At 48.3% G+C, this 26,641-nt stretch overlaps 1 protein-coding gene across 3 annotated transcripts in view; it reads left to right on the forward strand.

Annotated features, from left to right (window-relative positions):
• The window catches only part of nav2a (neuron navigator 2a), a 198,625-nt gene that overhangs the window by 157,837 nt on the left and 14,147 nt on the right, over positions 1-26,641 (forward strand). For 2 of the 3 annotated variants that reach the window (XM_070959065.1, XM_070959049.1), the window contains exons 12-21: positions 12,716-12,845; positions 14,817-15,135; positions 15,694-16,417; positions 17,552-17,771; positions 19,666-19,940; positions 21,153-21,218; positions 21,977-22,021; positions 22,545-22,705; positions 23,267-23,449; positions 25,994-26,046. In XM_070959065.1, coding sequence (XP_070815166.1) covers positions 12,716-12,845; positions 14,817-15,135; positions 15,694-16,417; positions 17,552-17,771; positions 19,666-19,940; positions 21,153-21,218; positions 21,977-22,021; positions 22,545-22,705; positions 23,267-23,449; positions 25,994-26,046 — 2,176 coding nt within the window. The remainder of the gene's footprint in view (positions 1-12,715; positions 12,846-14,816; positions 15,136-15,693; positions 16,418-17,551; positions 17,772-19,665; positions 19,941-21,152; positions 21,219-21,976; positions 22,022-22,544; positions 22,706-23,266; positions 23,450-25,993; positions 26,047-26,641) is intronic. The other variant, XM_070959057.1, reaches the window with a different exon arrangement.

A 26,641-nucleotide genomic window follows, 5' to 3' on the forward strand; every position in this document is an offset into this window, starting at 1 on the left:
CAGGACGATGATGATGTAACCGGCTGATCCGCGATGCCGGAGAATGGCAGCATTAACACACACGCATTTCTGCTGGTGGTGTCAGGATGTGTTGTGATGTGAGAAGACGGAGCGTTTGTGCGTCTGCGGGACTCTCCGGGGCGTCCCGCGTCAGCCTGAGCAAATCGGTGCGACGCCGCCGTCTTTGTCCTGTCGAGGAGACGGAGAGGGATTTGGTTTCTGGCTAATTGACAGACGGAAATGGATGACGGCCGAGCAGAAAGGGCCGGCGCAGAAAGATAGATCGGGAGAGGAGAGGGGGGAGGGAGCGAGCGTGATCCGAAGATAGACTGCAGAACGGATGGATGAGAGGAAAAGAGCGAGGGACGGACTGAGACAAAGGGACCACTCAGAAACACAAGCAGAGTGATCGACCTCCTCAGTTTCTGCCCAGCCATCATTCACTTGTGATCTTTTATTTCAAAATGCACCAGCTGCTTGTGCCTTGAGTCTGAAAATCTTTGAAATTTGAAAGTAAAGCTTTTTATTTATTCAAGCCTGAAAGTGACGTGTTGCACAGAAGTGGCCTCGGCTCCTGCAACCTTTTCCGTAAATCCTCAGGTGTGGCTAATTTCCTGTCCTCCAGACTTTTGACCTTTGCCCTCTCGCTGCCTCTCACCCGTCATTAACTTCCCCCAGCCCTTAGGTGGGACTTAACACAAACTGTCCCCCTCCTCACCTTTCATCTCTCCCCTCCCACCCCCTTCTCTCACCTTTTATTTTCCTCTTCCTTGTTTCGATTAGAGACTGAGGGAGAGAACTGATAAAAGTTGGGGGATTTCTCTTTTTTTCCGTTTGATTTTGTGCTTTCATGTGTCTCTGCGAGGTTTAATTGGCCGAGCAGACCGATCTTATGTTTCTCCTGAAGCTTCTCATCTGGTCTTTCATGTTCTTCAGGCAGCGTCTTTGTTGCTTTCATAAGATTAGAGAGATGGGGAAGGAGAGAGTTTTAAGATTAAGAGGGGATGAGGTGACTCCCCCACCCCCCCCACCTCCTCCCAACCACACCTTCTCCCCCCTGAAGGAATGTCTGATAAATGTGCTTACTGCTTTTAGTTTGAGATTAATTAGGAGAGTTGGGGAAGCGGCAGATAAAATGCATTAGCATAACAAACGGGAGCCGGTGGAGCTGAAGGGTGAGGAAGGGTGACTGGTTCTCTCTTGTAAAAGATGAAGCCAATTTAATACATGAGAGGGGGGTTAATGGTGCAGTTTTGGGGCTGGTGGAGGAGGGCGACCACCTTTCTCCACATGTGTTTCCAACATTTTGTGCTTGGTGAGCGTCAGCTGAAGTCATGATCTCGGAGGTGTGTGCCGGCGGTATTTGCTCACTGGGTGTGTGACCCATCTATAAACCTGCTGCAGTTTTTTTTTTTTTTTACATCCCCTGGTTTCGTGATGCAGCCGAGCCTCTCAGAGCCGGTGGGGAAGTGGGGGCAGGGGGAAAGGTGTTGGGTGTCACTGTGGCGTTGGGGCAAAAAACCTTGTGACCCCCGGACGGGGAGGTCAGGAGCTTCAAAGGGTCGAGGGTCACAGTTTGGAGCGTTCTGAAACCTGTTAAGCCTTCACGCTAAAACCCTCCAGATCAGCGCTAATGAGGAAAGGATGCAGCTAGAAAACACAGCGCTGAACGGCTCGTGGGGATGATAAGAAACCCGTTAAAGTGCACATCTCAGCTGAGTTGGTGCCTGATCAGCGCTGTTGATAAGCTGCTCCTGTAGGAAGTGCAAAAACTAGTTTTACCAACTGTCAAATATATGTAAAGCGGGGACAACAGGACCTGCGAGTCTGAGTAAACATGCAGGGACAATAGAGACTGGAAATGTGTGTGTGTGTGCACGTGTGTGTGTGTGTGTGTGTGTGTGTGTGTGTGTGTGTGTGTGTCAGCATGCTTATCCCTGTTGTTTATCTCTGCTGCAGGAGAAAGAGGAAGCAATCTATAACCGTCCGTCTTCTGATTTAAATTCTCTTTGTTAAAGCAGACAAAGGAGAGGTCTTTGTGGTGTGAAGCCGCTGTAGCGGTGAGCGTTAGAGACCACCCCCCCCCCCCCTTGCTGAGGCGTTGAAGATGTAATTTCTCTTTTCCGAACAAGGATGTTACACAAAGGAGAGAGGGGAGCGCCACATAGGCTGATGACAGATGCTTTCACAGGAAAAAGGATATAAAGCTGTGTAAGGAGGTGGCGGCTCAGTGAAGGATGCTGCTAATGTTTTAGACATTTGTGCCAGTGGTCTTTTTTCCCTCTTGTCTGCATCCTTCATGCTGGTGTTTGTCCACAGTCAGAAGAAGCTAAAGGCTGCCGTCCAAAGATGTACAGAAAACAGAAAGCCTTTGTTTGCTCGGTCCAACGTGTTGCATAAAGGTGGGTCATATCAGGTGAAGGCATCGCTGTCAAGATGTCGCTGACACGAGAGGTTTTAAGTCAACATGAGACACCCAACACAGCTCAGTCCAGATCATCTGTACTCATGTCATGAAACGTACTTGATAACACGGAGTATGCCAAAGACAGACAAAGAGGAACAATGATCTCAAGCTGGAGCCACCAGCAGAGATCAGGCAGAGCTTTTTTCACGTGATGCTTCTCAGCAGCAGGACGCTCTCGCTCCACTGACAGATGCCTCCCATCAGCCATCTCTCTCTCCAACGCCTAAACCTGCCAGGCCTCACGTTTGTGGCACCGAGCCCGCAGACACTCGTCTTTTAAGTCAGCGCAGCCGAATCAATTATGTCAGTGACGCTCCGGGGAAAAAAAAACGCAGGGTGAAACAGGTACAACTTTAACGCAATGTGACGCAACCACGCCTGCATTAACCAATCAAACGCATGCAAGCTCGCATTCCCGGCAGGTGACTTTGTGATGGGAATTGGGTAATTCTACGGTGTTGTAAAATCCCTTCCCTCATTATAGATGATTGTCCAGTCAACTCATGGATCATTTGTACACTTATATGTTGTTTATTAGTCCCATGACAAAGCAAAGTTTCAAGGCAGATAATTAAAATCAAAGATTTCTCAAGCTGTAGTTTTTAACACGTGAAGCTGGTGTGTAGGCTAACCGGAGACGACCTGAGTCACTTAAAGTTCAGGGTTCATCATTATGATACATGTTCACATTATTTTGTCTGCCCCCGTTATGTGGAATCACTGTAGAACCGTTATTATGATGGATGTTAATAATACTTCAGCTGATCTTTGATCATCGTTCGCTGTCTGAAGTCTGGTGTGTGTGTGTGTGTGTGTGTGTGTGTGTGTGTGTGTGTGTGTGTGTGTGTGTGTGTGTGTGTGTGTGTGTGTGTGTTAGAAGCATCTTTGTTGACACCAAGTTTTTCTCAAGAGGACTTTAATCCCACCTGTTTGTTGTCTAGAGCTTGCCATACACACACACACACACACACACACACACACACATTACAGACACTTCATGTAGCACACACATGCCCCGAGCCGCAATATGTTATCTCACCTGTCTGGACTTGAGCAGGGCCCTGTTGGCCTCAGGTGGAGGAAGAGACTCTTCTCTAAGCCACCAACAACACCTGGCACTCCACCTGTCTCGCCCCCGACCTGTCTGTCCTCAGTCAGCCCGCCTCCACCTGCTCCTCCACCTCACTTGTTGGGCAGAGTGAATGTTGTGGTTTGCCTCCAGGCTCTTACTGTAATAATAATAATCAGTGGATCAGTCTGCTGCCCCCCCTCTGTTTCATGAGCCAGCGAACTCGTCCCCCACAGAACCAGGACTCTATTTGTATGATAATCACAGACCTCACCTGCCCCTCTGAACCGTCATACCCAGTCCTGGTTGGTCCAGCACTTCTCGGAAACAGCGTCAAGCTGTCAGTGCTGGTCACAGCTGCTGATTCAGGACTAACCCCGCAGCGTACGGGTCCCAGCTTGGCGTGCATGTGTTGGCCCTCAGCTCTGCTCTGAAACACTAGCAGTGTTTGGTAAATGATGGCAGAGGGGAGCAGGGTGAGTCAGTGTTGGGCTACCAGGATCAGTGGCAAATGAACACACCTACGCCATCCGCGGCGTCAGTGGAGTCTGCTGGATATTTCCCAATAATTTTCCGTTATGAAACCCTCAGAAACCTGTTTTTTGTGATGACAGTTTTCTTAGCGTCTTGCAGCAGAGTACTCATATATATAGCTGTTAAATGTATTGCGGTTTATAAGCAAATCCCTCCATTGTTGGGGTGTGTTTTCATCACATTGCTTCATCTGATCGCTTCGGTAGGAAATTGTTGCAAGAAATATGCACTTCTGCAGTATTTCGCACATCAGGCTATCTGGTGTTCAAGAACTTTGTAGTACTAGTACTCAGACTGGTTGAGAGCTTGGTAGTAACGGTGCGGTCACAGCAGGATTCAGCTTGCATGCTGTGGACAAGCTAGATGCTATGACAGCTGTTGTGCTACTCGTAGGAGTCCATTGACTAAATTTACAGCCAAAAACTTGGCTACCAGGTTCACAGCAGACCACGATAATCCAGCACCGTTACACTGAGAGCTTCCTACATGCTGGCAAATGGGATGAGCCCCATTCCTCTTGTATTAGATGGTGAGAAGATGGTGAAACTTCTCAAACTTAAAATGAACTCCAGTCTCACTTGAACAGAAAATCTGCCGTCAGTGATTAAAAAAAGCCCACAGTGGCGTCTTTAAGTCATGGCGGGCTGATGAAATCTGCTGAAGTTTAGTCTTTACACAAGAAAAGATAAAAAGGACAACAGGAAAGGCTTTCGTACATGTATTTATCAGCCTCACATTCACAGAGAGAAGAATGTGTTCAGCGCTCGGTGTGAGATACAGCCACACCTCTCCATTGTCTGCTCTCCCCTTATCTCCTGCACTCACTCATACTCCCCACACACTGTGTGCAACCAAACACTGCTCCACAGATCTCCAGGCTCTCACGCAGCCTTTGACTCTACTGGAATACTAAATACCATAAAGCCTCCCAGCCAAGTTCATGCTGAATGCGGCGATCTGCATCCCAGTGTGTGTGTGTGCGAGCTGTGTGTTTGTAATGAAGCCGGTCCAGAGAGGCGTCCTGGGGCACGCTGGAGCAGTCTAAGGCAGTCTGACCTGCAATCTGTACCTATTTGATTCAACATGTGAGGTCAAATATGTTCCCGAGCTAACGATGCTCCCACACACACCCACACACCCCAGCTGCTGCACGACGCTCGTCCACCCACGCTGCACAAATCTTCATTTAATCATTTCAGCCTTATTTCCTTTTTAAACACTTTTTCAATACAGATTTCTCTGTGAGCGAGCATGTCCTTTTTCTGCCTGAAGGGCAGGTCGTAGCGGCGTTTAAAACAGCCATCGATTCTTTCCACGTTGCTCTGATCAGTAGAGTTTACTCGTGGGTGCAGAGTATATCTGCACAAATCCTCATTCAGCTTCAGCTTTGGTGAACTTTGACACACAAATTTGCACCATTGACAAATAGCAAGATGTCTTCACAGTGCTGCAAAGTCCAAACTGGAGGATGCTATCGTAGCTTGCACCATCAGTTTTTCTTCAGCCCGATGGTAAAAATGTCTTTTGGGTGAGGCTGTGCTCAATGAAATTATGCACAATCCTGAGAATAAAAATGCCTTGAAGCGTTAACTGCACAGCACAGAGAAAACAGAAGAACGAGCTCTGAGAGATATTGCGACTGACGATCGCTAGCATGTTGCCGGCTGGCTAGCCTGTTAGCTCGCCTGCTGCAGCAGTGCCTGTGTTGCTTCTAGAACGGCATGTTTAATGAAGCATCCCATCTGCGTGTGTGAGGAGGTGGAATTAATGCTGGTCTTGATTTGCCTGGAGAGGAAAGAAGGAAGAAATTAAGAGGTTTGTTATGAGAGAAGAAAACTGAGGCAGAGTCCAAAGAGAAATGATATTTTAGTTGCTATGGATACTGTATCAGCAGAGCATCTTTCCTCCCTCTGGGCTTTCAACATGCACACCTGCCTCGCCCAAGTAAACACACACACACACACACACACACACACACACACAGTACAGAGGGTGGGGCTCTCACTCAGGTAACTGAGGCTTTTTTCCTCTCACACATTCTCACTTTTATGTCAAACGCTGCCTCATCCACACCGCTCGCTCTCGCTCACTTGAACTTCTTTTTTTTAAGTCTTGTGTCTTTGCTTCATTGCTCGGCTGAAAGCGGCGAGATGTGGAAATGACCCACAGAGAGAAAAAAGCCTGACATGCAACAAAGGATGCGGGCCGGATTCAAAACAGGGACGTCTTGATTGCAAAGTATATGAGCCTCCGCCAGATGAAGCGGCCGCCAAGCCAGCTGTTTTTGAAGGGAAGCGCGGAGGTCAGAGGCTCGGCCTGAACCAGGAACAATAGATGGAGAAAGTGGAGCACAGGAACCGAGTGTGTTGGACTTAAATTCATCTCTGGTGAGCGGTTTGTGGAGCTCTCGGCACAGGGGTGAGTTTCAATCCTCCGTACGCCTCCATTATACCTCCCCCGACTGATATTTTACATCAAGTCGGCTGCAGATGGGAAGCCGGGGAGCCAGCAGGTTCGTGCAGGTCGCAGCTTTAAAGTAACAGGATAAAGTTGATCATCCACATTTCACCACGTGAGCTGCAGGAAAAGCTCGGGGACAAAAGTCTGCGTGCAAGAGGTTTCATGTCAGGGACTCTTTAGAAGTAACAGACTGCAGACACACATATTGGTAAGATTTGGTCCGTAAGCCCCAAACAGCACCGTTTCATTTCAGATTTTAACCCTTTCATTCACAGTTTGCCCATTTTTTATTACCTTAAGTAGCTTTGAGGTTTTAACGTTTCCCCAAAATTCAGCCTGACGTACAGCATTTAGTGTCTTTGGAATATTTGGAGATCCACAGCGTTATATTAAAGTTTTGTGGGGTTGAACAGTAACAAATCCAAGTTTTCTATTGATTAATCGACAGTAAGTTTGCTGTGTTTCCAACTATGCAGCTTAATGATACTAAAGAGTTTTCGGCATTTTTGAGTAATTGTTTTAATCATTATTAAATGCACATTTGTGACTAATGATTAAGTTCAGACGGAGAAGCGACTGAGAACATCTGTGGAAAAACAGAGCAAAGGGGGAAAACGGTGGCTGGAAGTTTATGTGTATCATCATCTGTCACCTGGAGACACTTTAAAAAAAAGGTTTCAAACCAGATGAGCATCAAAAAGACTCTCAGCAAAGTTTGCCTTTGTGTTGAAGCTGCACCCCAACTTTTTTATTATTTGGCCTCCCATTAACCTGCAGAGCACAGGTGTAGAGGCAGGACTTACAGCCTTGTGTTTCCTTCTAGCACTGAGGCGACAATGGGTTGGTTTGTATGCGGTGTGTGCGTAAGTAGTGTGTCCGCACGCACGTGAGACATTCCACATGTTTTTCCCAGCAGTCTTTTAAATTTCGCTTTTTGTCGCACGAGCGGATGGACGGCGGAGTCGCGTGCCCGCGTTCGCCGATGCGTGTCACATGTGTGAAAGGTTCTGGCGTGTTTTCACTGCGGATCCGGGTCAGTCGGTCGAACCTAAGGGAGTGTGTGTTTACACATCAAACAGACAGCCGGAGAGAGACGAGTCAAAGGAAATGTGTGTGAAAGAGAGGCGGCCAGAGGGATCTAAATGCTTTCAGAAATTCTCCCAGTGCTGATAGCAAATGTTTTCCCAAGACAGGAGACAATGGGACCAGACACCAGACAGAGAGACGGACGGAGAGACAGGCAGAGGGAGAGACATTCCTCAGCGTGCTGTCCTGTCCTGTCATTGCTCGTCAGTGCAGGGACAGCTGTGTCATTTTCGTACCACACAGCTCCTGGTCTCCGGCCTGGAATGTGCCGGGTCCCGTCCCAGAGGCCCCCTCACGCCTCCTTCACGCCTCCTTCACACTCTGCCCACCTTACTCCTAACTACTGTTTTTGTTTCCACAAAAGCAGTTGCAGCCTTTAATAATCTTTAAATACCGTCACACTGACAACGCTGCTTCTCAACGAAGAAAACACATTTAACCGGCCCAGCTCAGGTAATGAGCACACCTGTGATCATATCACACTACACATCTAAACAGCCAGGAGCTTGCCTGTATTGGCCAAACACACGCTCAAACGCTGAAATAAATGTAACCGAAGCCCGAGGCAAAGAGCAGCTCCAAGTGCAGGTTCTGATGTGAGGAATCGATAAAATGAAACTGGCAAAACTAGTCGCCTCATTTCCACGTGAGCTTTCTTCCCGTCTGAACACGTCACTTTCTGTTATCAGCCCTAAACTCTATTTCTCTCCATGTCCATGTGTGTCCTTGCTTTTTGTGTTGAAAACTCTCACATGCTTGAATGGCTAGCACTTAGCTTAGCGCTAAACAGGAGAAGTGTTGTGATGAGAAAGCAAAGGTCTTATTTTAAGGTAAATAATTAAAAACACATATTTTATGGCAGGATGGTTCGCAGTGAAAGTGCTGAACATCAGTGTTTGTTTTCGCAGAAATCTCAAACTATATCAGTCCCTAATCATCAAGGCCTGACTCCACTGAAAGTTGCTAAGTGGTCGTATTGTATTATCATCGGCCGTTATTCAAACCGTACTTCCTGCTAGGAATAAGCAAGTTTTGCATGTCTCTGATATGTTCAGGATGAACACCAGCTCCTCTGTCCTGATGTCCTCATCTGTCCTTGATGTCTTCTGTGTCCCTCCACAACCCTGAGGGCTCAGAATCCTCCCCCGGCCTGTCTGTCTGTCTGTCTGTGTGGACAGAGACAGAGATCTGGGTTATATGATCCAGCTGCGGTGCGAGGACCAGTAGTCGCTCCTCAAACACAGGAAATCCCCTTACTTCTGCTTCACGGCTCTGTTGTGGCCGCATGTCTGTGTGTGTATTTCTGCGGCACAGATCCTGTGTGCATGTGCCAGAGCCGGACCGGCTTTTTCAGGAGGGGGGGGGGGGTTACAGCGCTGCAGCTCCAACCGACTCGCCGGCTGACCGCAGTCCCGAGGGCCACGCACAAGAAAAGTTAAACAAACACAACAGCGGCCTTTTTCTCAGGACTCTTGCAGACACTCCTATTGGCTGACCCACAAGGCGGCCTTTCTTCCCCCACTCTGCTCCTCTCTTTAAGGAAGCTTTGGCCTCTGAACTCTGACCCCTTTGGGAAAGCAGAAAGCTTTCTAAAGCGACCGGCGAGAGACGAGGGTCCTCTCTGGAATGTCTTGGTCACTCTTCCTTCTCCACCGCTGTCCTCTCTGACCGGGTTTCAGGCCTCGTAGCCTCTTCAGGGAGAGCGAGAGAATGAAGCCTTATGTCATCCTGGTGAGCGACAAGCTCAAAATCCAACCGTTTGTCATCGCTGTGAGCACCAGAAACAAGTCCCGTTCACTCCAGTGTGTTATGGTGGAGCCAGAAATGTGAAAACTACACACATTTCTCAATGCTGGCAGAGGTATATGTGTGTTTTTTGTGTGACTTTGGCTGAATTGACTGTGTGATGATCTATTAGTTGTCTGCCTTGTCAGCCTGTCTTTTGGCACCACTTCCTCCCGGGGGCAGCCCGCAGCTCAGGTCCCCGTCTCCTGCGATTGGCCGTAAAGGGCTCGGCGGTTGTTAACTGGCGGGTTGCTTTGCCAGCGGGAGGCTGTGGGCTGGGCCACGCCGCTTGGCCTGATCTCTAATTAGCACTGGCTTGTCAGCTAGTCAGGGTGGATCTGTCTGGGAAATTGCAGTCTTGTACACACAGACACACATAGACAGAAACCATAGCTGGGAAAGACAGAGGAAAGCAGCAGCGGGGCGAGGATTGTCCTTCAGTTTCGGCGACTTTGCCTGTGATCATGTGGCTTTGACTTGTGTTGCCGTTTGATTCTTGTTAGGCTGAAGTGGCTTATTTAGGGCTCGGGGTGTGTTTGCGCGTCTCTTAGCGTGCTCTATTAGTGGCGTGGCTGCAGCAGTGAAGTGGTTAACTGTCCCGGGGGAGGCTCATGTTACCAGCAGCAGGGCAGGTCCTTCCCTCCTCTCCCCCCGAGTTTCTCTCTCAGTTAGTCCAGAGAGAGACGAACGGTGCCCGAGGGATGAAGCATCAGTGCAGCGAGCGACAAAGGAGCTCGATCTAGGAACGCTGCCAGGGCGAGAGAGGGCGAGAGACCCTGGAAAGCTCAGTGAGAGAGAGAGAGAGAGGGGGGCAGGCAGAGAGAGGGAGAGGTTTTTGGCTGTGTGAACTCTCCCAGCGGCATGAAGTCATGAAGCTCTCCGTCCAGCTTGGCATTTTCCCGCAGCGCTCCGGTTCCCACAGCAACCCGGGCACCCTGACCAGGTAGATCATGTGCGTGCGTGTGTGTGTGTGTGTGTGCGCAAGTGTGTGAGTGAACTTTTGTCCTTCTCTTTGTCCACACTGAGGGAGCATTGAGATCTTGGTGGGTTTGCACATGTATGTTTCTTCATGGCTGTCCATATTTCTTTATTGCCTTCTGTGTGCGTGTGCGTGCGTGTGTGTGTGTGTGTCTGTGTGTGCGTGCATGCATGTGTGTGTGTCCTGGGGGGGACTTTCCCTGTGGCTGTATGGACGAGCGGAGACGTTTGTGGGCGCCCTGAATGTCCCAGCACCCCTCAGCAGGTCTGCTCCACGGATGCTTTCTGCGTCTCCGCTCTGTGGCCGTTTGATTTATGCGCCTGGTTAACCCAGAAGGAAGCTTTCCCTCCGTCTCCGTCTGTCAGGTTGTTCGCAAGGTTGCTCACAAAGCAGCAGATGCATTTGGCTCCAAATCCGCCAGAGCCCGGCTGATTAGATTTTGGTGGTAGTCTGAATCTGGGATTGGAGCCACTGAGCATTCTTTGTTTTTGTTTAGTTTTTTTAAAGCCATAATTATGATGCTGTGTTCATGTTGGTGGTGGGAAACATTCAGGACGTCCAAGTTGGCCACCGAGCAGCGCCGCGTTGATCTCGCTCGCCTGAAAATGCGGCGAATGATGAATGGGAGCTGATGTGCAGCCCCGGATAGTGAATTTTAGCCTTTTTAGCACAGAATAAAACATGTCAGTGTCATCAGCGTCAGCAGCTGTCAGATATCCAGAGCTGCTGTTGGATGCTGAAATATTGATCTTTTGAGAAGTTTTGGTTCATTTTGTAAAGTTAAAACAGAAGATCAGTATCAGATAAACCAGATATCATCTTGGCACGAGCAATGACAAGGTTCAGCCATCATGCAGACCCATTGATGAGGTGATTCTAGTGGTGATAACTAGTTGATTTGTTGAAAATGAATCCATAAAAATTCTGATAATCGATCTTTAATCACGCAGAGAAGTCAAACATTTAAATGAGACAATTAGTTGCTTTCTTGTTGTATTTTACTGAGTATCTTTTGTTTTGGGCTGCTGGCAGCACAGCTGTCTTCAACAATTGGTTGGCATCGTCTTGGGCTCTGAGTACTTGATCATCAGTGTTTTATAGAGCCAACAGTTGATCGGTTTATTGGTAAAAACCGATCAACAGCTTCATCAGTGATGACAGTAATCAGTCACTGCAGACTTGGTTGATGTGATGAGAAAGGAAGAGAAATGGTCAGCTAAGGAGAGAAGAAGACTCCTTAAAGCAGTGTGTGTGTGCGTGTGCGTGTGTGTGTGTGTGTGTGTGTGTGTGTGTGTGTGTGTGTGTGTGTGTGCGCGCGTGTGTGTGTGCGTGATTAGTCATTATTTGTATGTTTGTGTTTCGTTGGTGTCACACTAAAGACTGTCTTGACAGGTTTTTATCTATCATTAGTCTGAACTGAACGGACGGACAACACCAGCTCTGTGTGTGCGCGCGTGCACGTGAGTGTGTGCGTACGTGCACGCGTGTCCATTGGTGCATCCAGCCCTGCACTGGCTGCCACCATCAGCCACCCTCTGGTTCTTTCAGAGTGATGTTTGCCAACTGGCTGAGCTTCCTGTCCCCCTCAGACTCCCAGCAGACACACACACACACACACACACACACACACACACACACACACACACACATATTTACAAATATCCCACATTAACTCCCAGCCTGTTTGTTCTGTTCAGATGGGTCTGTTTGAACAACACACACACACACACACACACACACACACACACACACGCACACACACACAAACACCCCATGATGTCACCCCTCCAACAAGCCTTTGTTCGTATGATAGACAGCCCCATTCAGCCTGTTTGTGTGGAAGTGTGTGCGTACCCACGCCGAAGCCGCTTTCGACGGAGAATAAAGGAAGAGGCTCACCAGGCGGTCAGAGTCAGCGGATCCATCTTTTTATTAATCTTTGTATTTCTGCTTAACTCTGCAAGTTTCTCTTTTGTTTTCATACGTTTGTCAGAAACACGACTGTGCACACAGCTCCTACTTGCTGTCCTTGCAAAACGAAGTGAACAGATTAGTCCTTTAATGTCGTGCTGTTGGTATAAGAAGCCTCACGCCTCACTGCTGTGTCGTCAGGCTCTGCGAGCTGTCAGCTCAGTCGATTCAGTGTCTTAAAGACGAATAAAACATGTTCCCAAAGAGCCGCCGATGAGCGAGAGCCAAGTGGACTCCCCCATCCTCCCCGCTCTGGAAGATTTACTGTTTGAAGAGTATTAAAGTGAGTCTCTGTCCTGTGTGTGTGTGTGTGTGTGTGTGTGTGTGTGTGTGTGTGTGTGTGTGTGTGTGTGTGTGTGTCCAGCTGGGATGACAGCAGCTCTGTGAGCAGTGGCATCAGCGACAACATCGACACAGATGACATCAACACCAGCTCCTCCATCTCCTCCTACGCCAACACGCCTGCTGCACAGCGCAAGGGCCTCAGCACACAGGTAAGACACCGCGCACGCGCGCGCACACACACACACACACACACACACACACACACACACACACACACACACACACACACACACACACACACGCACGCACAGTGAAATATCTGGATTCATTAAGCTCAGAGTCAAATAAATCTCATCAAATCTTTATTAGAAAAGCGCGATGTACGAAACCTTCATGTTTATTTATCTGGACACAGCGTGTGAGTTTTAGCTCTTAAATGACTTAAAAAGGTTGAAAGCTGAGCCTGAATAGATTCATTTAAAGGGTTTGGATTCAGATTTGATGAAATTCCATCAAACTCCAGTCATCCTGGTTCCCCTGTCCGCTGTCTGCAGACAGTTGGAGATTTCAGTTCGGCTGAATATGTGGTGTAAACATGACCGACTGCAGGTTTCCTCCAGCGAATAATCACTCACACTTGTTGCCTCTCTAACAGGAGTGGCTTCATTCAGGGCATGTTTTACAAGGAGAAGGGATATTATCTGACATCAGCAACTTTTAGGAAGTTTGCTGATGGAGTTGTGATGTACAATGATGGCTTTGAAACCTCTATTCACCAGTTTTGTTTAAAATAACACCCATTTTTGGTATCCAGTCGCCTGGCGTTGTCAGGATACGATTGCATGTGTCAAAAATATGACCACATGAGGTCCATGTGAAGGCCGCGGATGTAAAGAAGCCTGATTTCATTCAGCATTGCAAAATGTGTGAAAGAAACCAGCCCGTCCCAGCGCTCCTCTGCGTTCAGAGAAGAATGTGAGACCACGTCGAGGCTGCACAGCTGCGAGCTGGCAGAGCTAAAGCTGATGTTGACACTGGCCTCAAACCATTAAACACTGATTAAGAGCCACTGCGGTTCAGGAAAGTGATCTGTGAGACGATAATATCGTCAGCTGACTCACATGTGGGTCACGCACGCACGCATTGTGGCCGAAGCGGAGCTGGTCACATGTGATGTGTGTCTGTTACGGCTGCAGAGGTCGAGGTGCTGAAGAAAAACAAAGGAGCCTTTCTCTCAGTACAGCTGCCGACACAGTGCAGGTTGATAACGTCTGCCTCATCTGTCCTCCGGCGATAGCAAAGATCGGCTGACTGTGTTTGTTTTTTTTTTAGCACTGAGCAGCTGCAGAATCGGCTCAGAAGCAGCCAACATCCCCCAAAACAGCTGTAATTGACTGTGGTGAACTTGCAAAGTCATATCTATTTAAAATAAAAAGTCCACAGAAAAGTTAAAAGAAGGGCAGCGCTGAGCTCCTTCAGTGTGTTGTAGGCTTTGAAAGAAGCCAAAGTTCAGGCTGATCAGCAGCAGGAGCTATTTTTACCCTTCTTGCTGTAAACCAGTCACCAGAGGAGACTTAGGATTTGAGACATGGACTCAAGTGGACTTTTCTGCTGCGAGGGCTGACTGAGATGTGGCTCCCTCAAGACTGTAAATGCAAATATTTAAGTCTCACATTTTAATCAAGTGAAAAACAAACAAGACCAGGCGAGCTACTTGAATATTTATTGGTCCTGTTGCCTTGAAAAGCAGCTAAAAAGCGCTAACAACACAGCTTTGGAGGGAAGATATCAGTCTTCCATTCAGAGACCCGAAAAACGTGCATGTTCTTGACTTTTGCTTAAGACGACTTACGTGACTTATAAAACTGGTCCTGACAGACTCGAGACTTGACTTTAGTATAAAGTCAAGCTGCCCTGCGAAGCCAAGCTGCTTCTTTGAAATAAGGAGCAGAGCTCTTTGCGCTCAGACCTGACAAACGCTCAGGTGATGCTGCAGACGCCAGCACGATCACACAGCACCACGGCTGCGGTCATAAAAGGGAGTGCTCTTTAGAAGCACTTGGCAACAAGACGCTTTCTTCAGCAGTAATAAATCTGACATACTGTGTGTGTGTGTGTGTGTGTGTGTGTGTGTGTGTGTGTGTGTGTGTGTGTGTGTGTGTGTGTGTGTGTGTTCCCAGCCTGTGACGGATGCAGAGAAGCACTCGGCCTCCACAGCGGTGCACCAGGCCTGGTCAGGAGACGAGGTGAAGAGGCCAGACGGCGGGTCAGACGGCGGGGTCAGGATGGAGCCGGGCTCCAAGTGGAGTCGCCGGAATCCCTCCGACATGTCTGATGAGTCGGACAAGGGCGGCTCGGGGAGGAAGACCCCCTCCGTGTCCCACACTGGCTCCTGGAGGAGAGGCATGACCGCTCAGGTTGGCGTGACGTCCCCCCGGACTAAAAGCACCAGCAGCACCAGCTCCACGGGCTCCGCTGGCCTCAAAACACACAGTTCAGGTAACACAGACGTCCAGCAGCAATAAAATAAATAGATAAATGATGCATTAAGAAATAATTAGATTTAAATATACTTCAAGTATCGTTCTTGATCCGAACTCATGGTTATATTCTGCTCATCTGTCGCGTTGCCTGGCAGAAACTTCCACTTACTTTATGTGTTATTCTGCGCTGCACAGATGCTGGAGATACTTATGTAAATGCTTTTTTGAATAGTTTGCTCTTTGTGTGTTCACATTTCCCAACCTGCAACACTCGGCTCCACAAAGGCAGCATTGTCAAGAAGTTAGCATATTATTTGATAAAGGGAAACGATCAAAACACTAAATGATGAAGGGTGTGTTTATGATTCAGAGGCAGAAATCATTTAAGGACGCTGCCTGATCACGACATTGCTGTGAGGTGTGAAAGAGAACAGTCTGAAGTGAATCGGGTGCGTGTCAGTTTCACCTTTAGCCTTATTGAGACAGTTTAGAGATGCGTCCTCCTCGCCTCACCTCCAGCTGTTGTCCTCTGTGGCCCACGCATGCCGCTGATGCCTCTTTCTGTGCCCTCCAGGTAAAACAGATGATGTCAAGGTGTCAGAAAAGGGTCGTCTCTCTCCGCGTGCTAACGGCCTCCACCGCTCGCCCTCAGATGCGGGACGCAGCAGCGGCGACGAGGCGAAGAAGCCGTCGATCCCCGCCGTCCGCACAGCGACCACAAACGCCCTCACACACACCGTTTCAGACCCCCACTCCCAGACACACACGCTCACCTCGCGCACCCCGACCAGCACCTTCGGCTTCAAGAAGCAGGGCCCGGGGATGGTAACCATGGTCACTGCCAGCGGCGCCACCATCACAAGCGGCTCAGCCACCCTGGGGAAGATGCCCAAGTCCGGGGCACGCTCACTGGCGGGAGGCTTGAAGGCTGGGGGTCAGGATGGCGGCTCAGCGCTGAGTCACCACGATGACGGCTTCCTCCCCATGAGCGCCCGCTCCACGCTGCAGTACCGCAGCCTGCCGCGGCCCAGCCGCTCGGGGGCAGCGTCCCGCAACGGAAACCGCTCCTCCACCAGCAGCATCGAGGCCGCCGTGCTGTCCGTCACGTCTCACGGGAAGAACTCGATGAGCGTCGCCAAGGCCAACGGCTCGGGAGGCCCGCTGGCCAATCAGACGGATCGGGAGAAAGGCGTCTCTGAGATCGACAACCTGAGGAGCGGAGTGGTGATGCAGAGCGGAGGAGCGGCGACTGTTCCTCTGACAGGAAGACAGCAGGTTTCCTCACCTACACTCCGCAGGTGAGCGCGCGTGCGCACACACACACACACACACACACACACACACACACACACACACACACACACACACACACACACACACACACACAGACGCTCTTAGTGAACGTAATTTGTATTGTCAGTAGTTCTGCAGACATAATGACGGCTACCTGATGAGCCACACTAAGCTGGGTCCTCTTGTATGGGCTTGAATTTACCCACATACAATACACACACACACACACACACACACACACACACACACACACACACACACACACACACACACACACACACACACACACACACACAGTAGAGCATTTTAAAAGACAGTAATCATGTAGTCACAGTAAATGATAAACAGTGGTGAGTAATGATCACACGTGTGGGCTTGTTTCAGACACACACACACACACACACACACACACACACACACACACACACACACACACACACACACACACACAGAAGCTTAGTGAGGTTAAATCAGGCCATTGTGAAAGGCAGGCCTTGAGCTGGGCTGATCAGCTGCCAAGCCTCAGCCTTGGCGGCGCAGGGGGCAGGGTGGAGGGGCAGGGTGTGGTGCGGGGTAATGGGAGCCGAGTCTTACCTCAGTGCTCTGCCCTCATTAATGTGAGGGAGTGATAACTCTTCAAAGAGGCTGTGTGCTGCCATTATCGCCCACCGCGGCTCCAGTCATCACAGCCTGCCATTTAACTCTAACCCAGGATTAGCAGAGAACCAGGAGAGAGTTGTGTGTCTGCCTGCGTGTGCTTGTGTGCGTGTGTGTGTGTGTGTTGGCCTTGACTCAGACTGACTGTACCTTTCCTGGCTGCAGGCCTTCTTCTTCTACTGTTTTCCTTTCATACAGAGTGAAGAGTCAGCCTGCTCCTCCACACAACGCTCATCCAGAATATTTATCAAACTTGCTGTTGAACCAGCTGTTAATGTTCACAGTCCCTGGAGGATGAATCTAATGATTTTGAACCCTTTGACATTTTGTAGCTGCACCAGCATCAGGTTTTGATTTACATATCTCGAGGAAATCCTCCTCCTGAAAAATGACATCCTTCGCTTTACTCCTGCTCTTCCGTTAGTGCTGTTTGTACTTCAGCCCAGTTCTCAGCCTTCCTCCCCTTCCCTGATTTTCCGCAGGCTGTTCGGTGGGAAGCCCAGCAAACAGGCCCCCGTCACTACAGCTGAAAACATGAAGAACTCCACCGTTATCTCCAACCCCCACGCCACCATGAACCATGTGGCCACGGTGCTGGAGTCCCCCGACGGAGGGCTGGGAGGCGTGGACAGCGAGACCAGCAGCCCCCTGTTTGGAGGCAGAGTGCACGGATCGGGGATGGGAACGCTGGGCAGCGAGCAGGTGAGGAAGACCTTCTAAACGTAGAAAAGTGTCTTCGTTTCTTCTTTGGCTTCACAGTCTTTGCTTTAGAGTCGCTGCTCTGGTTTATTGTTGGAGCTGCGTCACGGGAGCAGCCACTTATTCATTAGTTATGCTGCTGTTTTTAGCCGTACACATTCTCCAACTGCCCACCACCCACACCGCCCATTACTTACCATGACAAGATTTTTTTCCTTTAGTTTAGTTTTGAGTTGCTTTTGTGTTATTTTTAGCCATGCTAATGTCAGCCTGTTAGCGGGTATCTCAGCTGCTGTTGGAGGGACTGCCACGAAACGTCGCCTCCTCGGAAAGAATTGTAATAACTGCAGTGACTCTTTAAAGCAGCTGTAATCAATATGTTTAATATGATGTGAAGACAGTGTGAAAGGAGTTGTAGTGAGGATAACCACCTGAATCTGCAGCCGCTCTCAGCTTGATGGAGCTTTATAGAGCGTTTCAGTTCATTGTTTAGCTGTCGGGCGCTCGGCGTTATTGTTTTGGTCCACTCACACTAATCTCAGTGTTGTCTTTGGCTGCAGCGGGCTGCTGTTTTCTGCCAAAAAGCTCTAAAAACCCGTTGTGCACCAAGCAGCAGAGAAACAGTCAGTGACTAGCTGTGGGACACAGTGGAGCAGTAAGCAGCTAAAGAGCTGGATGTTTCCCTCAGGAGATGTAGAGACCTGGTGAACAACAGAGAGTGAAGACTGGGCTTACATTCATCAGGTGGCCAAAAGACTCCACATGTTGCTCCATAACTGCTGGATATGTAATAACCAACTCTTTGTTAATAAGGTCACCATATGAACTTCAAAGGTGGTGGTGTCCCAGTAGTGCATTCACTTGTTTCTTCTGTCCTCAAGTGGCCAAAAACCCCTTGCAGATTTAATTTTTCAAGTGCCATCATCGTCTAATACTTGGGCTTATCTGCAGTAATATCAGCCGGATGAATGACGTTCTTATCAGCTGCAGCCGTGCTTTGTGTTCAGTCCATGGTAAACATCAGCTGGTGCAGTCAAGAGTCGATGCGTTTCTCTTGAAAACCTCCTTTTGTTCTCTGCCATCACTTCCACGTTGAACTGTCGAGCTGAATTAAAGCAAAAACACTGCTGACTGAGCACAATTCCTGCAACGCTTCAAGGTGCCAAGTGTAGGTTATTGTAAAGAATAAAGCATTCAAATGACACGTGCATTCATGTTACCTTAGGGGACCGCACAGACCGCCACCGGCCCACGGACCACACTTTGAGAGCCCCTGCTGTAGAGTCTTGTTAGACGGATGATTAAGTGTGTATGTGTTAAAGAAGAAGGTGTCTGTGAGCTAACGACAAGACGTTGGCAGCGGCACAGAGATGATTTTGTTCTCACCTGACTAATACCGCAAACCTGACGAATTCCTCGAACGACTAATGAGTGTTGGGTGGACGTGCAGACGAGCGGCGGACTGTAGGCGCTTGTTTGACTAACTGCAGGCTACATATTGTAGCAGAGCAGAAATGTGTGAGCATGCTCAGACACAAACTCTGCGTCAAGTTCTCACATGATTCATCCGATTTTAACAGACCATTCTTAATCATGAAGTGACACATCAGGCTTTGTTTTTAAGCAGCTGTCATGTCTTTACAAGCACGCTGCACCGGTTCACAAGTTTAAAGAGTTGTCAAATAAAAGTGGGACATACGTCACAATACGTACGATTGTTTTCATTATTGGTTTTTTGATTGATTATATTCAGAATATATCTTCAGAAGTCAGAAAACAGTGGCGAACCTAACCCCAAAAAAGGTATCCAGTCTATAGTGATATAAAACACAGAAAAGCTTCAGTTTCTCACATTTAAGAGACTTTTTGGGATTCATGTCTGCCCCCCCCTCCACAGGCCTCCAGTCCGGGCTCGGTCTACTCCTCCACCGGCCCCTCCAACAGCCTAACGTGGGGCACCACCTTCAGCAGCTCCTCCGCCCAGAGCCGGGAGAGCACGCTGGGCGGGCACGGCGGGGCGGGCAGCGTGGGGTACCCCTCCGTCAGCAGCATGCACACCAGCAGCGAGTCCATCGACATGAGCCTGGGCAGCGGGGGCCACGGGACCCACAGGGAGGACACCCTGTCCGCCCTGGGCCGCGCTGGCAGCGTCAAGACGGGCATGTCTGAGAGGTGAGGACTCACAAGAGTGGGGAATTTATGGGTGTCCGTTTTTAAAAATCTTGTTTGCTCGATATCAGATTCTTGTCTTCATCAGTGCTATATGAGGTCGTCGTTGTAGTGTGATTAATGAGTTAATGTGACTGAACATAAGTTGCATGAATTTTTTAACAGACTGTACTGTGTAGTAGTACTTTCCTTGAGTATTTCGTGTACGCTGCAGCCGCTGTGGCCACGATCTCTGCAAGGTTTGCTAACGTTAGCCACCGTATCAGCTGGTCATACCAGACCAAGTAAGGCTGCAGCAGCAAAGCCATCAGTGTGTTGAACTGAACTATGGTGCATTTAATTCCTATTTTAAAATTTAAATTTTTATTTCAGGTTCTTTTCCTCCTTTCAGAACTCACACTGTTTCTTTAATGCTTATAATTCATTACATTTCAGAAGCAAATATTGCTTAGTCAGCAGCACCTTATACGTTACAAGGATCATATGAAACACATGATCAGTTCACAGAGTAGAAATCCTTGTTACAGATTGTGACCTAAAAGTTTATAGCATTAGATAAATTAGCTTCACTTAAACCACCGAAAACACGACTGCTGCTTACACTTCAATGCATCTGTCATGATAATCCAGCCGCAGAGTGCATGTTTAATGTATACGCTTTGAAAGGCCTCATTCTGCATAATGAACGCTTCACACTTCAATGCATTTTGCTCACAAAATGTCATTTTTGAGTGCATGATTTTAACTTTTCACTCAACTCAGGGATCTAAGTATTTCCTCCGTCGCTGACCGGGTTAAAACCCTGCCCGGTTCTGACATTAATTCCTCTTAAAGAATCCAGAATGGAGGCGATGCTCGAAGCGTCCGTCCCCGATGAGGTGTCTCTTCTCGTTTGCCGTTCTGTCTGCGTTGGAGCAGAGGAACAGTCCCGTGGCGTCCTCGGTCGATTATGCAGTAATTGTGGTTATCGTAGCGGATTCCTCCCTGACAGGTTGACTGTGTAATGTGACAGGAATGTCTGAGAGGAAACTTAATAGCATCTGGTGTCAAAGCTTTGGAGCTATGACATCACCCTCCTCGCCGAGTTTCCTCATTAACTTCACTGCTGAAGAGTCTCAGTTGACTTCTGTTCTGAACCATTTCCTCGTCCACTTTATTCTCTAAAACTTTCTTTCTCTGTGTCTGTTGTGCGTTTTCCTTCCTGTCTTCCATCAGTCCCCTCTCCTCCCCCTCCGCTAGCCCAATATTCAGCCGAAACACGCTACCTCGGAAGCAGGACAGGTAAATGCACCTGTGCGCAGTGTTAGGCCTCTGGTGAGACGGCTGTGGAGGTTCCTAAACCACCGCCTGCTGCCACACAGGGAGCGTCAGGAGCGCCGCAGAGAGAAGCTCTGTGTGGAAGCTCGGTGTATTTCCTGGTTTCCGTGTGGAAGCGTGTCGCTCTGTGTGGTAGCTTGTGGTTATTTTTAGGACCTCCAGCTATGAATGAACGTTTCTGAGAGAGTGAGGTCGTCTGTGTGGATGTTGGCAGCTTCAGTGTTTTTGTTTAGTGGTCCGCCCTCGTCTGTTATGACTGTTTACATACTGCCACCTTGTGGTAGAGTGTATATGTGCAGATTTTCCCAATAGCAGCAGCATATGATGTTTGTTACTGATTTTACACTGCAAAAAATCTACTATTTCTGAGCCCTGAAGTCTGCTTTTCAGAGAAGTAATGGAAATAATCAGCCATTACAATGAGCCAAATGTGGCTGCTTTAAGAATGTTCTACTATCAAGTGTCATTTTTCCTTATTCTGTTGTTATTACATTGTCTTAGTCTGCTTTCTCACAAAAAAATCTTTGAGAGAGGTTTCAGTTTTCGGGATGAGCAAAAGTCAAAAACGACCTGGCAAGAGAGAGATTTTGCAGTGTATGCGTTAGGAAAATGTCTCAGCAGGTTAAAAGTAGTATTAGGTAGTCTTTGAGAGATGCAGCCACATGTTTCCTTGCCTCCTTGCTTCCTTTGCTTTCCTCCTCTGAAGTGTTTCTCTCCCACAGCGGGCCACACTGTGGTAGAAACACTCTGCCAAAGAAAGGACTCAGGTACTGACTTCACTTCCTGCCGGACATGTTGCGCTTTTTGCACACTGGTTCACCAAATTGTCTTCTGTCTTCCTTTTTTTATTTTTCTGCGTCTACATTCACTCTTCGAGGCTTGTGCTCACGCTTTTCTAAATGCTTTTGAAGTTTTCCGTTTGGCACTTGGCACATGTGTCGCTGTGTTGTGCTTCCGTGAAGAGGCATGTCACCGTGTCGTCGTGCAGAGCTTCACCGTGTCCTGCTGTTGCAGCCTTGATTTGGGGGGGCTCAAATTTTCTTTGGCTTGTTTTGCTGCTTTGTTTTCACCAGTTTCTGTTGCTCACAGCTGAGAATCAGTCTATGTTCACGCTGCTGTAATTCCCGTTTCAGTGTCTGATTCATCCAATGTGAGATCCCGACTGCTAATCTGAGAAAAAAAATCCAAAAGTCCGAAAAATCTGATTCCAGATCACCTCGTCCAGTAAAAACACACAATCCACAGCGTGTCCTCACTTCCGCTTTAACCCTCTCCTTCGACTTCCTGTAGGTATGGTCCATCGCCACAGCTGCGAGGCCACGAGGAGGCCCGTGATTGGCTGCGCTCCCACTCCACCAGCGGGCTGCAGGACTCAGCCAGTAACTCACCGTTCTCCCCCGGCTCCAGCCTCACCTCCCCCTCCGGCACTCGCTTCAACTTTGGACAGCTCGGTACACCACACACACACACACACACACACACACACACACACACACACACACACACACACACACACACACACACACACACCAAAACCTGTATTTAACATTACTCATTAAGCAATTCAGCTGTCCTGTCTGCTTAGACGAACTCAAGTCTGTGAAACTCATCCAGTTAAACACAATGTTGTTCTTAAAAACAGTGGTAGTTTTATCCTACAGTACGTTTAACTTAAATTAGACTCTGTTTGATGCGTATGGCTTTAATCATATAATTGCGCTATGTGTTATCAGTGGATGGGCAGAAAATTGATCAGTTATCATATATATTGATTTTGCAAAAACGCCAGAAAAATCTCTGATTTCAGCCTCTCGCGTGTGAGCATTTGCTGCTTTTCTCTGTCTTCTATCATTGTAAACTGAATATCTTTGGATTTTGAAGTAATTTGAAGGTGTTGATTTGGCCATTTTTCACAGATTCTTAACATTTTAGAAAGTAAATTATAAATAAAAATTAAAATTTAAAGGAAAATCCTTTCTTGACTAATACCATTTCATGTATCTTGTTCACAGCATCCAGTCCGACCTCAGCGGCTCAGATCAACCTCGCCAGTCTGCGCAACAACAGCCTGACCAATCAGGACGTCTCCTTTGACCCTTGTGGCGACAGCCGGCTGAGGAACTCGTGCATGTCGCTTGACGAGAAGACTCGCACCATGAGCAGGTCGGGCTCCTTCAGGGACGGCTTCGAGGAAGGTGAGAGGACACGAGTGCGTTGAACGTTCGGTGACTCTGTGTGAGTTTTCTTCAGATATTCAGCTAAATCTGTAACGAGCTCTAATCCATTTCCAAGACCTGCATGCCTCCTTCTCTCTATGACTCCGGAGCCTCTCCTACCTTATTCCACATCCCCGTGCCAAAAGAATTATTATTCCGTTTGTTTAGAGAACATTAGGACGGATTACAACCGCTCCTCTCAGAAAAGCGCTCGATCCCCTTAGAAATCTGTAATCAGCTTTGGTGCGGCTTTGTTTTTTCCTAAGCTTGTTTATTGGGAAAAGTACCCAGCCGCGCTTTTCCCACCAGCAGGCAGACTCCCGCTCAGACGAGGCCGCTCCGCTGGAGTCACCTAAATCCTTAGGGCCATAGAAACGTTTGATTCAGAGGAACAAACCGGCAGTGAGGCAGACGCAGTGTAATGCTGAAAATGGCTCCTTTAAAAGTGAAATCCAGCCTTAAACACTTCCATAATGTGAAGAAGCAGCAGCTGGTAGTCAGCAGGTAAAAGGTATTCTGGGAAATGGAGTTAATGGGTAACTGAGGTGAAGTTACTTCAGATGCAAAGGCAGATTTTGTCCTGCAGAGTGAATGTATGCAGAGGAAAGCACAAGAGCGAATCCAGTGACGCTGAAGCCTCGAGGGAAGCAGCTGTTTTATGAATCCTGGTGAAGACTTGAAAACTTTCACCAGCGAATCAGTTCAGCCTATCACACTGTTAGGCTCATCATTCAGTCAAATCATCCAATTACTTCCCTTCAAATTATGCAATCAGTTTTCAGATGATCACATGACTCACTGCCTCTTTGAACTCTTGAACCACCTCGTCAGCCGGCGAAGATGACGCACGGTTTCGCAACTCCGTGACGTTGAACTCATCTCGGCCCGCTGAGCAGTGTGTTTGATCATGCACGTGAAGCTTCATTGTGTTGCCTAAGAGGAGGAAACGGCTGTCAATCATCCATTATTGTGCAGCCTACTTTAAAAAACATTTTCTCAGGGAACGCCTGTCGAGCTTCTGCAGGTACGGCGAAGCTCTTACACGCACGCACAGGTCGCGCACACCTAATGCGCACATGCGCAATAACACAAACGTATTATTACTGCGCCCACAGTAGCATATCTGTCTCACTCCTTTCTTCCAGAGTCTGTCTTCCCTTTCAGAGGAGGAGATAATTACAGGGATCACAGTGAGAGGCGTGAGAGCGACTCACTGACACACAAGAATCCTCCGACATAACTTTCTCTTTGTGTGTGTGCGTTCGATCGCAGTGTGTAGGTCTGAGAGGACACGCTGCTTACATGCGTACGTTGCTGAGGTGTAGAGTTACCCGACCGTTGTTAGATTGACAGGACAAAAGTCACATCATCCACCCAACACTTTGTCCTGTGTGAACAGCACGACACACTGTCACTTCATCCCCTCCCCCAGACCCTTCCCACTCACCTTTAGGGACGCCCGCCTTCTTCTGTCTGTAAAATAATCAGCGTAGTTGAAGTCACTGGGGATAATGCAGTTTTCTAGATAACAGGAAGAAGCCTTGTGTTTTTTCCTTATTTTGTGCTGCGCCTTTGTCAATCAAATGGTAACTCACGGTGGAATACCATCATGATTTTAAAGGCATCTCAATACAGGCGACTCTGAAATATATGAATCCTGTTCGACAGTCGTATCTGCAGCTGTGGATGAAAACGCAGATTTGAGATGCAGATGCAGATTTTTTTACTGTCAGTGCACAAAATATTCAAGTGAGGTTAAAGAAGGAGTAGGATTCCCAGTGCTGATGTACACGCGTTGTCAAGAAAAGGTCAAATGGAGGCAACAGGCTGAAGAGCTGAAATCAGAAAGTAATTGCCCAAAAAACATCATCAGAAGTCATGAATAGTTTCCAGTGTATTTTCTGTCAGTCAGCTAATCGATTAATGGAGTGATCGCGGCTTTAGGCAGTTCAGGTCTTACTACAATGAGAAGGAGAACACGCTGAGAGATCTGGTAGATGAGATCTAACCCAGACAATCTAAATTAATATCCTCCTCTTCATGTGGCTCCAGCACACCTCTCCGTCTAGACCGGATCCAGATAAAAGTGAGTCCTCACTCACGTCTGCTCCCTGTGGGGTGAATGAAGGGATCTCTCGCTGTGTGGTTCATGACATCACGCCGCTGATCCCTTCTGATCTGCTCTCGGGCAGGAAACAGTGCTGGCGTTGTGTCCCGGCCTCTGATGTGCGATTAGCGGCTGAGTCATTAGCAGGGTAAAGCTCAGGCTGTCATTAGTTGCGCCACAGCCCGACTGTAACATGTAGGAGTGTTTATCTTTATGACCGCAGAGCTACGATCCGCACCGGAGGAGGTGGGCTGTGCAGTTTGGGGGCAGGGAGAAGTGGGAACACTGGGAGGAATGGTGCTGGGTGGGAAGGGCTGGTGCAGGGTGGGTGGCTTGCATGGGGGCACTGTGTGGGGTCTGTTATGTGTACAGTTGCACTTTCTAATCCCCACTTTTACTTGTTTGTGTCTCTTTAGTTCACGGATCATCTCTGTCTCTGGTCTCCAGCACATCTTCCATTTACTCCACAGTAAGTACACAAAGCATCAGTCAGTCAGAGCCGCATGCTGTTCGAACTCTCCTTCAGTCCCGCCGGGGGGGCTGCCGTCAGCGCTGATGCAGCATAGCGGCGAGGTTTTTGGTACATTTTGTTTCACCTGCACTGACAAAACATCCCCGTTGGGACACGACCCTTTAATAAGATAAAAGATAAAACTTGCCAGGGAAATTTACTTGTTCCAGACAGCAAGAATAAAGAGGAGAGGCAGAAAGAGTGGTGATTCAGGCACATACGTTAAAACAACACATCCTGTTGTTTGAATTCTACTTTATTTTATTTTGCCTGTTATTTCTGTTTTATCACATATTATTATTTGCTTTTACCGCAACATCCAAGGTTCAGTTCTGACCAGGATCTTTTGCATAATAAAGGCTAAAATGACTACACATTATATTTAATAATGATTGATATTAAGCATCAATATCAGCTGGCAGAAAGAGTTTGAATCACCATGTGCTGTTCTGGCATCTGAACAGCAGCAACATCTCATTTTAGAAAATCTTGGCAAAGCAGCAAATGTTCTTCAGGTCAGACTGCTCCACGACCCACGCAGAAACCAGAGCAA

The sequence above is a fragment of the Chaetodon trifascialis genome, chromosome 1, assembly GCF_039877785.1.
Source record: "Chaetodon trifascialis isolate fChaTrf1 chromosome 1, fChaTrf1.hap1, whole genome shotgun sequence".
NCBI classification, from domain to species: domain Eukaryota; kingdom Metazoa; phylum Chordata; class Actinopteri; order Chaetodontiformes; family Chaetodontidae; genus Chaetodon; species Chaetodon trifascialis.